This window comes from Trichomycterus rosablanca, chromosome 6 (genome assembly GCF_030014385.1).
Source record: "Trichomycterus rosablanca isolate fTriRos1 chromosome 6, fTriRos1.hap1, whole genome shotgun sequence".
Lineage (NCBI taxonomy): Eukaryota > Metazoa > Chordata > Actinopteri > Siluriformes > Trichomycteridae > Trichomycterus > Trichomycterus rosablanca.
The window spans coordinates 28172117-28188433 of NC_085993.1; the positions used below are offsets into that span (position 1 = coordinate 28172117).

A 16317-nucleotide genomic window follows, 5' to 3' on the forward strand; every position below is an offset into this window, starting at 1 on the left:
AAACAGAAAAAGATTTATTCCAGCTTTAATGAACTATATCAAATTTTCAGCAGGTCAAAAGTTCACTGTCTCTTTAAACAGTCAGGATTTTAGTGATTGATGACTTTTAGAAGCTTCTTGTTAACTGACTGCCAGTAAGGAGTTAAATACTGCACCTGTGACTGTATTTAAGGCCTACCTTTATGCTCCTGCAATATACAATAGAAACATCCAAGCAACCCAGCCAAGACCTCAGAAAAAAAATTGTGGACCTTCACAAGTCTGGTTCCCTCTTAGGAACAATTTACTAACAACTACAATGACTCTAACAACTGTATAAACAATTGTATGCAAATATAAAAATAAGGACAATACAAACAATCCATCATTTAAAAAGCATGTGCAAATTAAGTCCCTGAATGAATTTTGGTCATAAAAGGTTTATATGAGAACCTAAAGACAACAATGGATTTGGTGAAGGAGCTGGATGTATCAAGTTAACAACACTGATGGGCAGAAAAGAAACCTCAACTCCAAGATCGGCATAAAATGCCAGACTGAAGTTCACACATGGTCTGCATAACATACATTTTGGAAAAAATTAAAATATTCTCTAGTCAGATGAAACAGAGAGGCAAAAGGGTGAGGCTTTTAATTAGGAGAATACAGCAACTGTGAAGGACAGAGATGACAGAATCTGATAATGTATCGGATCTTGGTGACGTCCTGGAAAGCCAGTCATCCTTCTCAGATAACGTAAATGATCTCAGTACTAACAAATCTTTGAAAATGGAAAAATTTGAAATTTGAAAATCCTGAACTGATCATGCTGGTTCTTCCTAAACAACAGAAATATTTTGAGGCTAGACAACAGCAAATCCCATGCATGTCCACCAAAAGACCTCTGCAATTGATTTAAAATGCAGCCACATGCCTGGTTTTCCATCAACACAATCTTCACTGGCTTCCACTACCCACAAAACAATGATTCTTGCCTACAAAGTCAATATTGGACTAGCCTCAACCTACCAATTCTGTATTACACATTCTTTGAGCCATAAGTCGGGCTTAGATCCACACAACAAATCATATGGTAGTTATCAAGGATCATCTCTGGTGGAGGAATGAACTTACTCTGTTTGATCTAACAGCTGAGTCTCTTAGCCAGCTTCAAAAGATGACAAAGGACCCAAACTTTTTGTGCACTAAACTAAAAAAGTTTTCAGGTCAACAAACTTGACTGAATGACACCAGTTCTATTATTGTACTTGAGTGTTTGATTGAAATTAAGCAAATAAGAGACAATGTAAACTTTTGATCCATTGACAATATGGTATAGTTAATAAAACCTGAAATTAGTTAGTTTCTTAGCTGTTATGTCAAAACTCTGCCTTCTTGTGAAAATAAAGTATATTCCTCAATTTATCTAGCACAACACGTATGGTGACATGTAATGAGTAGATTTGTGAAACATTAAGTTTAAAAGTCTTTAGTTTAGGTGTATATAAACATTTGGCCTCAACTACAGTATTTGGGTAGTCTTTGACTCTACAGCACTGTCAGTTTGGCAGTGCTTTTGGCTTTCCCTGTGGTGAACTTGACTATTCCGCTCATTTCCGAGCTGGTGTTTTTAAATATGACACTGTAGACATTTCCTTTGTTCTCTAAACAAATATCAGCTCCTGGTTGCAGCGTTTCTCCATTAAGGCTCCACACGGGAGGTTTCATAAGGGGCACTGACACCTCACACTGAAACCTAGCTGGTTCTGGAGAGCGCACCTCAATGTCCTCCAGCTCCTTTACCAGCATTATGGATTGTCCTGGGTGCAAGAAAGAATACAATCAATTAATAGTAAGGGATATGTGTGTCTTTTTCATAAAGAATGCTTTTACTGCTAATATATATTTGATAATTATAAATATAAAATAAAATCAAGCAATATAAGTTGATATAAAAACACCAATCTAAACAGAGTATTCTGAAACTAAATTAAAAATGCTCACTCACCTTCCACCAGCAGTTTGGCTGTAGACATGTGTTCCCCCACCTTGATGCTATACGTGCCCTCGTCTTCCAGTGCCACCTGGTGAATGACCAGCTTATGGTAGCAATCCTCACTGATGATCTCCATGCGCTCTGATGATTCCAGCTCCTGATCACCTTTGTACCAGCAAACCTCAGAGCGAGGGGAAGACACGGTGCACTCTAGGATAACTCGATGCTTGTCCAGTGCAGTACGGTCCCTAAGTGGTCGCACTATGCTCACTGGTAATTCTGCCCCAACAAAAAACAAAACATTTTAAGCCCTTAGATGGACTCATATATTTTCTATGGTATTAAAGTAGAAACATTGCTATCTCAAGCAAGGTCTATCTCAATGTTTTGAGTGGTTTTGTACTAATATTTGAACTTGTCTTTTTGAAGCATGTTTTGGCTGATACTACATTCAATGACTAGTAATGCCCCAGCCTTATATCATGATGCTCTCACCTATATACATCACTGTGCGTATGGTGTTTCTGGAATCATACATGCAACTCTTCTTACTCCAAAAAAGACAAGCTGAACAATACCAAAGAGTTCTATTAAAATAACATATTTTTTAATATAGTACCTTGAACCTCGAGGTTTGCAACTGATTCAACTTGCTTGGAGACAAATTTGATCTCTCCAGCATCGTCTGTTGTAACATTGCATATTAGGAGGAAGTGCTTTGTCCCTGTTAATACAAAGGAATGTATAGCTTATCACAATAGACACAATAAGACAGGATTGTATACTTGCTAGACTACATGGCCAGAAGTATTTGGACTAATAACTAGTAATAACTAACCATTAACTTACTAGAGATCCGTATTCAAAAACCATTGTTCTCCTTGTACCTTAATCATCAAATCATGGTTTTATGAACCTTGCTTTGTGCACTGAGGCAAGTTCATGCAGAAATGGGAAGAGTCTTCTCTACACTGTCACAAAATGTGGTTTATTTAAGTGATGTTTTACACTCTTTAGCAATGGGTGTGACTCCAAATACTTTTGGCCATATAGTATACACAAAAAGTATGATGAACTGACCCTCTCTGCGAGTTTTGATGGTGCTGCTAGGCCGGATTTTTTGCCCATTCTTGTACCAGTCTCCAGGCATGTCCTCCATGGACACTTCACACATAAACACAGCATTCTGGTCTTCTTTAATGTACAGATCTTTCAGATCAGTGACAATCTCCAACTCCCGTTCTGAAAGACACAGCAGATAAATCATGCAGTGTACTTCCCACCACTTTATTTGATATCACCCAATTTGTACATAGATATATTGTTACACCTACTATACATTGTGCCATAAAAAGGATTTTTACATATATGCCCATAAAATCAACTCATAGAATGAACGTAAATGTGCAAGATATGTGAACCTAATAAAGTGGCCAATGAATGCATTTCTGTTAGGTAATTTTTCGGGCTGTAATGTTATTGTTAAGAATACAAATTGAAATATCAGACAATTGTGATTTGTACAGTATATATTGTGGTACAGTACAGCTCCACAGTTCTGGAGGGTCTGTTGGCATTTTTTACCTGCATCTGCAAGAATTTTCACCAGGCTACTCTTGTTTTCTTTTACCGATCAGAAGTATAACAGGACATAGCTCTACTTTTTACTGTTGTTATGAAGGTTTAAAGCTCATACCATAGATCTCGAGGTTGCAAGATGTACTCAGGTCACCAGTTTCACATGTGTAGAGACCGGAGTCACCAAGACTGCTCTGCATGATCTGCATACAACGCTTACGACCCATCGAGTAGATCCTCATGCCTTTATCTGCTTTAAGTTCCACTCCATTCTGCAATCATTTAATGCATATTACATACATATGTTAAAAATTATAAAACACACACAACACTGGTCAGTGTTGATAAAAAGTTACATTCAGTGCCATTTGCAGTACCTTCAACCATTTGACATCCACATTTTGTCTGGACAGCTCACACTCCAGTGTGACTGGTGAGCCCTCCTCAAGCCTGACATCTGATAGTTTCTTTATTATTGACACTGGTGTCTCTGAAAAATAAGAGGAACGGTTGATTACATTTACATTTTCAGCATTTAGCAGACGCTCTTATCCAGAGCGACTTACAGAAGTGCTTCCATAGTGAACATTTCATTTCTCAAGTTTAGGTAAACAACAGTCGAAGAACACGAATCTGCTAAAACCTGTTAGAACCAAAGTGCTTTTTTTTTTTTTGGAAATGGAAAAGGATGGAACAAAATGTTAGTAAATAAGTACAAGTCAGCTTAAGTGCTTCATAAAAAGGTGGGTTTTTAATCATTTTTTAATCGTTGATTAATTACCCTAGTAATGTCAAGGTTATGAGACATAGAACTGCTGTTTAATCACCTCTGTGCTTCTGAAATACTGAACAAAACAAATTACGCCTTGTATTTGCCCTGACCTTAACCTTCTTAAACACATTTGGAGAAATTAAATGTTAATCTGAACCAGGCCATCTTGACCCAACTTCACTGTCAGACAAGAACTTTGTTGAACATTCTTAATTGTTCTCTGATGTTGCATAATACGATCTGCTCACAGTTAGTGTTCCAATTTATCTAAACAGTGCTGAATGGAGCTAGGGTTAGGCTTATGTCCAGGTCAGTCATGCTTTTCACCAAAATACAAAAACATTGCAAACAACTTCTTAATGGAGTCTGAGTCAACTATCTAAAGTGCTTCTAGAAACAGTTTGGAACAGGGTAGTGAGCACTGCTACAGATTATAGACACATTTGACATGACCCAAGCTTTAGCACTTGATGGTCATATTTGTGTGATTTATTACTTTGCAGATAAGGTGTTGATGCTTTTAGACATTTCACATTACTAGTAGATACAACTGACTGGTTCAGCTCTAGCAATGCAGAAATTCTTTTTTACCCCATTTTTTTAATAAACATTCAAATTTCAAGAGTCACATAATAGCCAAAAAAGTTCCAGTTTTTGTCCAGTTTCAGCCATATAATAGGTATACTGTAAACTGTATAATAGTGTGCCCACCTTTGACGATCAGTCGGGCAGAGGTCCTGAGCCCCTCAGCAGAAAATGCGATGGTGCCCGTGTCCTCTATGGTGAGGTTGGTCAGTGTAAGACTGTGCAAACATCCATTGGTGCTGACTCGTATTGTATTGTTGGGCTTAATCCTCAATCCATCCTTCTGCCAAACACCCTTCACATCTGAATGGGACAGCAGCACCTCGAATGTGGCTGTTTCTCTTTCAAATGTTTCGATATCCATCAGCCCCTTGCTAACTGTGATCTTCCTGGCTTTAAAATTAAAAAGGTTTTTTAAATGATTAGATCAATAGTTGCCAATCAAAGCCCAGTTACAGTCATATGCTTTGATTTACACAAGTTGTCCATGGTACAGCCTGATTTGATAATACATATATCTGATATCCAATAACCTTAAAATATAGGAGCAAGTATAACTTCTTATTATATCCAGGTGCAGCATATGAACTCTTTTACAGTGAATGAATATCTTGAATATCTTTACTAATTTCTCATAAAATATTGTTTGATATTTACCTATGCCATATTTATAAGACAAATTCTTTCTATGCTAAAAATTCCCCTACACTTGTGCTGTCCACTTCTGTGACTTAATATTAACTTATGGTATTGACGCAAAATGAGTTAATCTCAGATCACTCGCTCCTAATATATGAAGTGTTCTTATCTAATGATATACAGCTACCACGATATACAACAAGCATCACGAAAATTAGAGCATAAGTAGCAGCACACTACACTGGAAGTGTATAAGATAGCAAAGATGCCCTAACTGAGTAAATAGCTGTAAAGTTGCTTTGAGACAATGTCTATTGTAAAAAACACTATGCAAATAAATTTAACTTGACTTGACTGTTTACTTGTGTTTCTTGAACACAGTAATTAATCATTCACCGTTGAGGTGGTCAAAAACATGTTACCCTCTGGGCTCCTTTAAAAGTCAGGCATCCTTAATAATTAAAGAGTAGTTTCATATAAAACCTAAGTAAACAGTGTTTTAAATAAACCAATTTATTTATTGAAAGAAAAAAAGTTATCCAACTGGCCCTGAGTAAAAAAGATGCCCCTTTAGTTACTTAATAAACAAATAAACAATCAGACCGTCCCGGCTTAATTCTTGCCAGCCTTTTAAAATCTGATAACATGCTCCATCTCATTTTCATTTGAATGTCTTGCAGCCATTTAGGTACTAAAACAACAATATTGATTTGTTTAAATATGAGATAACTTGTCTTTGTACTTATTTCCAATTTAATACAAGTCAAAATTGTAAACTGTCTTTTTTTCACTGTCTAATTTTTTTTTTAATTGAAGGTTGCAAGTTCTTGCTGGGTTTCCTCCAGGGGCTCCGGTTTCCTCCCACAAGCGCAAATTCATGCAGTCAGGCCAAGCACCTAAAAATACTGGGAATGTGTGTGTGTGTGTGTATGTGTGTGTGATGGTGTGTGTGTGTGTCTGCCCTGTGATGGACAGGCAACCAGTCCAGGGTGTTTCCTGCCTTTCGCCCAATGAATGAGACACACCGCAATCATGAGCAGGACAAAGCAGCGATAAAACAGCCAGTGAATAACTGAATAAATAATTGTGGACAAAACATAACTAATATGAATAAACAAACACAGCATAATTAAACATGTTTATAATAATTTTATCATAATCATGTGACTGGTAAATAGTACATACTTTTTGTAATGTAGTTTAGATACTTACGCTCCACATTGAGTTTGACCTGTGTGCGATCATGGAGACTCTCACAGCGGTAGGTTCCGCGGTCAGACAGGCTCAGATTGGTGATCCTAAGGCATCTCTTGCATCCATTGTGGGTGAATGTGTGACGCGGACCAGGTTGGATCACAACGCCCTGCCTTATCCACTGAACTTCCCCTGACTCCATGTTTACTTCTGTCTCTAGGGTCGCTTCTCCAAACTCCTCAGCCATCACCACATCCATCTTCTTAGTGAAGAGTACCTGAGCCTCTATAAGAAGAAAGTAGAACATTGTCTTTAATGTGATGTTAGCTACAATAATCATATAGTTTTACCCAAGCATTTTTACAGACATGAAACAGCACTATAAAGACTGAAACATGAAAATGTATGTTCTATGCTTAACCTTCCTGATAAAATTTGAGAGCTGTAAAAAGGTTTCTGCCCCCCCCCCCCCCCTTACTTTAATTGTAAATATTTGTCACAATTAATGATTTCAGATACTTATATAAAGTGTAATAATAAGGAAATTGGGAAGACACACAATACAGCTTTTTTGGCATTTTTCCCAATTTTCCTCCCATTCTAGTCATATCCAGTTACCCAATTTCATTATGCTTCCCATCTACTGATGTTGATCTCCACCCTGGTTGAGGAGAGCCGAGACTGACACATCTTTTTACCTGCATGGGGCGAGTTCATATGCGGATTAGATTTGTGTACGGACACCCTGATCAACGTATTACCCTTCGTCCCTGTGCAGGCGCCATCAATCAGCCCACAGAGGTCGTAATTGCATCAATTATAAGGTCCCGTCCGGCACCCCCTTGAACAACAGCCAATTGTTGTTCGTGTAGGCGCCCAGACAAGTTCGAAATATCAGCTCTGGTGTGGTAGCCTGTTTTGCCACCAGTTCCCAACACCTTCCCAACACTCAACACCTTTATTACTTACAAACCCCTATTCCAAAAAAAGCTGTGACATTTTGTTAATTGCAATAATTCTCTTTATAATTAACAAATCACAGATTCTTCTTTTTATTGCATTTGATAGCTTTTTACATCTTTTTTAGTAGAATTGAAGGCTTTAGATAACTGCTTAGTTAAGTTCCTGCTGCTCATTTCGGTGTAGTAAAATTTTTGCTTTTAAAGCCAAATGTAATTTCTTTAAAGCAATTTAGCGGTAGACTTGCTCCTTAGAGCAAGAGCTGCTGAAGAAAATATTACTTAGGCTTTATGATAACTGGACATTTTTTTCTTTAGGACTGTATGGTAAAGAGCAGATCTCATTGTTTGTTTAATTATGCCAAGGCACTCAGACCCTAAATAAGCAAAGCATCCCCATATCATCACATTACTTTTGGTATGATGTTCCTACCATTTAGCTTACTTTACATTGTTGGAAATATTCTATTTTAAGTGACAGAGATGGCACCAATTCTGTAAATATCAATTCAATTAGCTTAATTTAACCAGTAACCCTAACAACTGTTAACACATGCATTGGTGGTTTCAAATATTAGACCCCAATAAATCACATTTAGTGTCAGCCCCTCAAAACCTTGACTTTATAAATCATGTTTAGTACATGTTTAATATACTTACCCTGCACCTTCAGGCTAGCTTTGGACACAAGTCCTTCAGCATCTGCAGTAATCTTGCAAGAGTCTACTAACTGAACGTTGTAGATGGTTAGTGTGTGACAAAGGCCATTCTGCTCAATAATGAAACGCTTGCTGGGATTGATTATCTCTCCATCCATGTACCAGACCATTTGAACATCATCAGGAGACACCACACACTTGAATGTAGCTTTTTCACCTTCCATTACCGTTGTGTTGTGGAGTTCTGTGAGGAATTCCACCACACGAGGCACTGAAGGGGCACAGCAGAGGAAAGGTGTGTGAGTCAAAAATATAAGATAAGATAGCCTTTTCCTATCCCACTGGGATACAGCAGCTTTTAAGAAAATAAAGATATAAAAATGTTTATGCATATATTAAAAAATAAAAATGTAAACATATATAAACAGATATAAATAATAAAATAACAGTCCAGTCTTTAAAAAAAGTTTAACATATATTGCACTATTTTTAAAAAGGTATTGTACATGGTTCAGGTTAACTATAAATGAGTAAAGATAAAACCATATAATTATTGTGATGTGATTGTCTGTGCTTGGGTCGGTGCTGATTGTCAAGTCTGACAGTGGTAGGAAGAAGGTAGCTGCAATATCTTTCCTTTGAGCAATGCAGGTGGAGAAGCCTGTCACTGAAGAAGCTGCTCAGTGCTGCCACTGTCTCATACAGTGGGTGAGAGGTATTCTCCATTAAGGATGGCAGCTTGGCCATCACCCTTCTTTCCCCAACTGCCTTCATTGAGTCCAGGACAGAAGCTGATGCTGATGCCACCACTGAGTCATAGAAGGAATTGAGAAGGACCCCCTGTAATCCAAAAAACCTAGAGCCTTCTTAACTAATGGAGTCTGCTCTGGCCTTTCTTGTACAGTGTTCAAAAATGTGTGGCTTGCCTTAAGGCACGATCTCCTGGGAAAAATCCCTATAGGAAAGAGTGAAAAAGGGCTAACCCAGCCTCTCTCTAGGCTTTGGGAGTGAGTCTGGTTCCGGGTTACAGTCTCCAGTCTTAACCATCCAAATTGCCACCTTGGGGGCTGACACCGAAGGTTCCATGGTTGACCATCTGGCTCCTCTGCCAGTTTTGACTGCTTTCTTTGCTTGTTCTGATTTGCCCCCTGCTGTCTAACAACCAGAGCTAACCAGAGCTAACCTTCTTCATTCACATGGTTAGCACTTGGTTGGGTGGGAAAAGGGGGGGGGGGGGGGTTCTGTAACAGTCCCAGTCCTCCCCTGTGGCAGCACATGGACTCAGTTTTGGTTTACACTGCACACCCCTTCAGTCACCACCTATCCCCTATGATTTATCCTTGTGTTCATTGTCCTCAGCTGTTCCCCATTTGTCCAATGATTAGTCTGTGTGTTTTGGACCCCTTCTGTTCAGTTCCCTTTGTCAGCAATTAACTGCCCTTGTGGAATTACTGACAAGGTCTATGTCCATTCTCTCCAGCCCTTTAAATACTGGCACTGCATTGCAGTGGTTTGCTTTTATCTGAATGGTTATATACAATGGGGGCCAAAACTCTGAGACCGCCTGTGTTTTGTAAGTGTATTTGAACAATTACTCATTTTAAAGTTTTGACCTTAGCCCAGTTAGAAAAACATGGGTGATACCAAAAAGTTTAGTCTGTGCCAGAAAAAAAACAAATTTAGTTAAGCTTTACCAATGCTGCCAAGTAGACTGGTCAAAACCAAAATTAACTCAGATGCTTGATGCCACTTACTCTCCACCCTGACCCGAGCAGCAGTGCGGTCGTCTTTGGACTCGCAGGCATACTCTCCAGCATCTTCTTTTGTAATGCGGTGTATGGTAAGGCTCCGCTCTACTCCATCAGACCGGATGGTAAAGCGCCGACTAGGTGTAATCTCTACACCATCCTTCAGCCACTGCACATCAGCTTTGGATTTACAGACTTCACATCGCAGGGTGATCATACCATCTCTGTGTGCCACGGTGTCACAGAGAGGCTTCACAAACTTAATACGCATCTCTGGATAGAAAAAAGTACAAAGTTAACACTAAGGTGTTTATACATATAGTAAAACCACCACATAAGTTTTAGAACACTAAACTCCAAACCTTTTACTAGCAGGCTAAAGTGTAGCTCATCAGTGTTAGCATCACATGTATACTCTCCGCTGTCTGATCTTTTGAGTGGATCAATTGTTAATGTGCGGGTCAGACCCTGAGAATCCATGTGAAAATGTTCTCCACTCACTGGTGTCCAGTCCTTCAACCAACGCACTGGAGCATTGGCTCTAGACACCATCGCTGTTAGAGTGATGCTCTCTGCTTCATAACCTGTGACCATGATCATCTCCTCTTTGTTAAGGAACTCCACAGGAGGCTCTGAGGGATGAAAACATACAAAAATACTTTGTAATAACATTAAAAGAAAGACCACTCACATGTTCGTCTAATATCTCATAGTAGTATATGTATTACAAACCCGTATTTTTTAGAAAAGTTTGACATTTTGAATCCGTGATTTGTTAATTCCTTTGCATCTATATTTCAGTAAAAGGGATTTGTATTTTTGTGTCATGCGTTTTATCATATGGCATTCTTTTGTAGATCCACTGTGGCTCATCAATGAAAAACACAACAGCAAAAGAAAACAGCAAGATTGAAATCCGAAAAGACAATGTGTTTTTTAAAGACATGCCAGAAAATCCACAAACAAAACAACTAACTCAGTGGTAGTTTTATTATTGAACATTACATGCTTGTTGGTAATTTGCCACAAGGCATAGCTATTACAATAATAAGGATATACCTGTTTAGTTTTAAGCCATCAAGTTTGTGTTTAAAAATTTTCTGGTGTTTTTTTTTTTTCATCAGAATTGATAGTATGGTTTTAGATTCACTACTGCATTTTCACTTCTGCTGTTGCATTATTTATTTTACTGAGATCATTTTTCTTTTGCTGTTGTATTTGCTAAACTGTTTTCAGATTTGTTTTAGTGTGTTTGGATTGGCTTGGATGTTTTCAGATTTGCTGGGGTATTTTTACTTTTGCTGATGGGTTTTCAAATTTGCTGACATTTGTCCAGATTTGTTGGCATGATTTAGATTTTTTGGTAGTTTGTGCTTTTGATGGTGTTTTCCACTTATTCACTACTTCATTTTGATTCTCCTGAGGTATTTTCTAGTCTTTCATTTAATTATGCTTTTGTACTGCATTATCCAAATCACACATTATACATTTTACAAATTACACTTATAATTATTTGGTTTGTATTTTGTATGCATGCATATTAGGTGTGTGGGGATTACTTTTACCATTTTTGTGTTAATATTTAGGCACTATGTAGGCAATATTATGCTAGCCCTTCACCACTGAGATCCAGGTTCAAATTGCCCTGCAATGGATTGGCACCCGGTCCAGGGCATTTCTGGAACCACACCCACCATGACCCTGACTAGGATAAAGAGGTTGATGAAAATGAAATGCAACATTTATTTTTAGTCAATTTAAATATGTAATAATATTTATTACAACCCCAAATCAAAAAAAGCATGGAAAATGTGGTATGGAAAAAATGGACGCAGTGTGCTCCAGACCAAAGACGAAGTCCAAAAGCCAGGGTCTGTCATGGTATGGGGCTGTGTCAGTGCCCTTGGCAAAGGTCATTTACACTTCTGTCATGGCAGCATTAATGCAGAAAAGTGCATTGAGGTCTTAGAGCAACATGTGCTGCCTTTAAGACGTCATCTTTTCCAGGGACTTCCATGCATTTTTCAACAAGACAATGCAAAACCACATGCTGCACACATTACAAAGACATGGCTGTGGAAGAAGTACTGGACTGGCCTCTCTGCGGTCTTGACCTGTCCCCAATAGAGAATGTGTGGAGGATTTTAAAATGAAAAAAGCGTCAACGACGACCCCGTACTGTTGCACATCTTAAAACTTGTTTACAGGAAGAATGGGACAAAATAAAACCTAAAACACTAAATCGCTTGGTATCCTCTGTGCCAAAACGTCTTTTAAGTGTGGTAAAAAGGAATGGCAAGATTACAAACTTTTTTGGAAAGTTTTGCAGACCTGAAATGCAGGAATGGAAGTTTATTAATAAATTAAATGAAGTTGAGCAGACAAAACATGAAATATATCAGGTTCATCTTGTCTGTAATGAAATAAAAGTCAAAGTAAATGTAAGAAACTCTGTGTTTTTTAATTATTTGCATTTTCCATGCTGTCCCAACTTTTTCCGATTTGGGGTTGTAATACAACCCAATAACTTTTTTGCAGTTTTAGTCTTTTTTATTAAAGAGGTACTCCACTCCCTAATTGTGGCAGAAACTAAACTGTACAAGATTTAAACCTTTGTTTAGTGAGGTGATTACAAGACTAATCATCTGTATGCCTGTTTCTTTGGTTCATTCTGCAAATAAAACTTCTGATTCGGATCAAGTTAAAATGGTTATACCACAACATGTACTATTAATTTTAAAAACATGAAGTGCAAAGTAAGGTTGTATACCTTCAACTTTAATTATGGTCACCATTTTGTCATCTATGGTATCACAAACGTATTTCCCACAGTCGGAGGGCTGGACATCAGCTATAATGAGTTTGTGTAGTGTGCCATAGCACTCAATGTATGTTCTGGAATCAGGGACCAAAGGCTTCTCATTAAAAAGCCATTGAACTGGTGCATTTGCTCGTGACAGCTCACATGCCAGGATCAGGTCGTCCCCTGCTACCATTTCCTGGTAGTCATGCTGGTCAGAGTTACCCAGAATCTTCACAGGAGGCTCTGCAAGACAAAAATACATCAATCTATATTTAAGGTATTCTAAATCTGCATTAACATTAAGCAATACAATTATTTAAAATAAAAAAAATCATTAGTTGCCTTATCCTAAAAGATATGCAAATGTCATTAACAAAACTGGTACTATATACCATATAGCCATATGTCTGTGGACACCTGACCATGAACCTGTTGAACATTAGATTTCAAATTCATGGCTATTAATATAGTTATAAATAAAGCTTTGCTCAAGATTTTGGAGTGTATCTTTGGGAATGTGTGTCTATTCAGTCAAAGGAGCAGTTGTGATGCCAGGCAGACCTGTATCAGATAAAATATCTTGTTGTTTTTCCCTCTTTTTTAATTAGTTAGTAGTCTATATATAGGGTCAGAGGCAATATTTAAACCCAGCTCTCCAGAACTATTGGGGTTGCAGTAATAGATACCCATTGATGGTTAGATAGGCATAAATACAGCTAATTGTAGATTAAGTTCCAATAATCCTTTTAAATAATGTTTCATAAATGGTTATGGAAACTGAACCAATTGTTTAACAATGCTTATAAAGTTGTTTGTATATGGATCTTTAATTATACATCAACATTGTGCTAATGAATTTTATATTTTAAATGAGCATTTAATATTGACATATTAATATATACCGATCAGCCATAACATTAAAACCACCTCCTTGTTTCTACACTGACTCTCCATTTTATCAGCTTCACTTACCATATAGAAGCACTTTGTAGTTCTACAATTACTGACTGTAGTCCATCTGTTTCTTTACATACTTTTTTAGCCTGCTTCCACCCTGTTCTTTAATGGTCAGGACCCTTCACAGGACCACCACAGAGTAGGTATTATTTGGGTGTTGGATCATTCTCAGCACTGCAGTGACAATGACATGGTGGTGGTATGTTAGTGTGTGTTGTGCTGGTATGAGTGGATCAGACACAGCAGTGTCCACTCACTGTCCACTATATCAGACACTCCTACCTAGTTGGTCCACCTTGTAGATGTAAAATCAGGGACGATCGCTCATCTATTGCTGCTGTTTGAGTTGGTCAGCTTCTAGACATTCATCAGTGGTCACAGGACGCTGCCCACAGGGCGCTGTTGGCTGGATGTTTTTGGTTGGTGGACTATTCTCAATACAGCAGTGACAGTGATGTGTTTAAAAACTCCATCAGCACTGCTGTGTCTGATCCACTAATACCAGCACAACACACACTAACACACCACCACCATGTCAGTGTCACTGCAGTGCTGAGAATGATCCAACACCCAAATAATACCTACTCTGTGGTGGTCCTAACCAATGAAGAACAGCATGAACAGGGGCTAACAAAGCATGCAGAGAAACAGATGGACTACAGTCAGTAACTGTAGAACTACAAAGTGCTGCTATATGGTAAGTGTAGCTGATAAAATGGACAGTCAGTGTAGAAACAAGTAGGTGGTTTTAATGTTATGGCTGATCAGTGTTTATGTATGAAGTTACATGAAGTTAAGGTTATTAACAAAGATGCTTCTTTACATTATGGGGGTTTCCTCACTAATAATGTACAGGGGTTTTGTAAAAAGGTGAAATATTTTATTTTATTAAGAATTAGCAAAATGTCTGTAAATTGTAGAGTTTTGTACCTTGTACAGTAACATGAAATGTAATGCTGTCATCTTTTGCATCTAGAAAATATTCCCCAGAATCCTCCTGCTCAGCACAGAGGATAACTAGAGATCTGAAAGACCCCTCTTCTTCGAAACAGAAGCGCTCATTTTCTTCAATAGGCTGGCCATCTTTGTACCAGCTGACAACCCCATTTACTCTGGACAGCTCACATTCCAACACAATGTCATCAGACAAGACAGCCTTGTAGTCTGTCTTAACTTCACCTTTCTTAAGGATTTTTAGTGGAGACTCTAATGAAACAAGAAAAGGGGTTGGAAAAATAGGATATTATCACATATATGTAATGTTATGGAATAAAGAGGAATAATTCAATTAAATAACATTTTCTAACTTGATGTTAAATTAACCAGAAGCATTGTTTGATTTCATTGTAAAGTCTGAGCATACCAGTAATCTTCACTTGAAAGTCCATTGTGTCATCAATAGCATTGCATGTATAAAGGCCAGAGTCTGCAAGGGTTGGTGAGTGAATGATTAATTTTCGAACAAGACCATCTGCTACAATAGAGACATTACTGTTCTCTTCCAGCTTTATTCCATTCCTTATCCAGCACACCTCTGCATTCTCACGAGAAACATTTAACTCCAGCACCACAGCTTCACCACTACAGGTCTGAAGAACACTGCCTGTCTCCTTACAGCCGGTGAGTTTTACAGGGGGCTCTGTGTAAAGAACAACATTATTTTAGCATGTGGCTAAAAAGTAAATTGAAAATTAGGTTTAATGACTGTTTAACAAGTTAAATATATTAAGAATAAAATATACTCCGCAACTTTTAAATGGAAAATGTCATTTGCCTTAACCTTGACAATGACATAAAACATGAAAATGTTTTAACTTTTTTTTGCTTATATACAATATCCATCAATTGCAAAAAGAAAAACAAATGTAGGCTTAATAAAAGCTCTTTCACTGCACTGTTTACTGAAACTGTACCTACAGAGTATAGCTTGTTGCATCACTCTATTAGAACCCTACGGTGGCCGAGAAGTGCAAAACAAATTTACATTTCAGAAAACAAAATTACAAAAAAACAAAAACAAATTTACAACGAAAGCAAAAACAAATTTACAAGTGTTTGGGTACCCAGTGTTTGTAAATTTGTTTTGGCATATGTAAAAGTGTTTCAGCACTTGTAAATTTGTTTTCGGCATATGTAATTTTGTTTTCTAAAATGTTAATTTGTTTTGCACTTCTCGGCCGCACATTTCTGACGGAAAAGGTAGGGACAATAACACCGGAAGTGCGTGTTGCTTACCTGCTGTCAATCAAACTGTTTGTCAGCGGTAAAATGAACGGAGTTTGTGATGGTGACGATAAACAAGGTTTTGTCTAGTTTGTGGAAATCATTTTATCCAGTTGACCCGCTATTGTTTTTCTTGTGGAAAGTTATTAGATTGTGCAGATGTTTAGACGTGGCGTGTGCATCTCTATCTACTGTCCGCTCTTCTAAACATCTAAGGAATTCCCA

The 16317-nt window shown here is 37.9% G+C and overlaps 1 protein-coding gene across 1 annotated transcript in view; it reads right to left on the bottom strand.

The window, feature by feature from the left end:
• Window positions 1–1502: 1502 nt before the first annotated feature.
• obsl1a (obscurin like cytoskeletal adaptor 1a) overlaps window positions 1503–16317 on the bottom strand; it is a 32432-nt gene continuing 17617 nt past the window's right edge. The window contains exons 10-21 of the mRNA XM_062996793.1: window positions 15233–15508; window positions 14800–15075; window positions 12880–13155; window positions 8363–8632; window positions 6762–7028; window positions 5037–5303; window positions 3931–4043; window positions 3672–3825; window positions 3056–3217; window positions 2595–2699; window positions 1988–2254; window positions 1503–1799 (exon numbers count right to left, since the gene is read on the bottom strand). Of these exons, the coding sequence (XP_062852863.1) occupies window positions 1528–1799; window positions 1988–2254; window positions 2595–2699; window positions 3056–3217; window positions 3672–3825; window positions 3931–4043; window positions 5037–5303; window positions 6762–7028; window positions 8363–8632; window positions 12880–13155; window positions 14800–15075; window positions 15233–15508 (2705 nt within the window). The 3' untranslated portion in view covers window positions 1503–1527. The remainder of the gene's footprint in view (window positions 1800–1987; window positions 2255–2594; window positions 2700–3055; window positions 3218–3671; window positions 3826–3930; window positions 4044–5036; window positions 5304–6761; window positions 7029–8362; window positions 8633–12879; window positions 13156–14799; window positions 15076–15232; window positions 15509–16317) is intronic.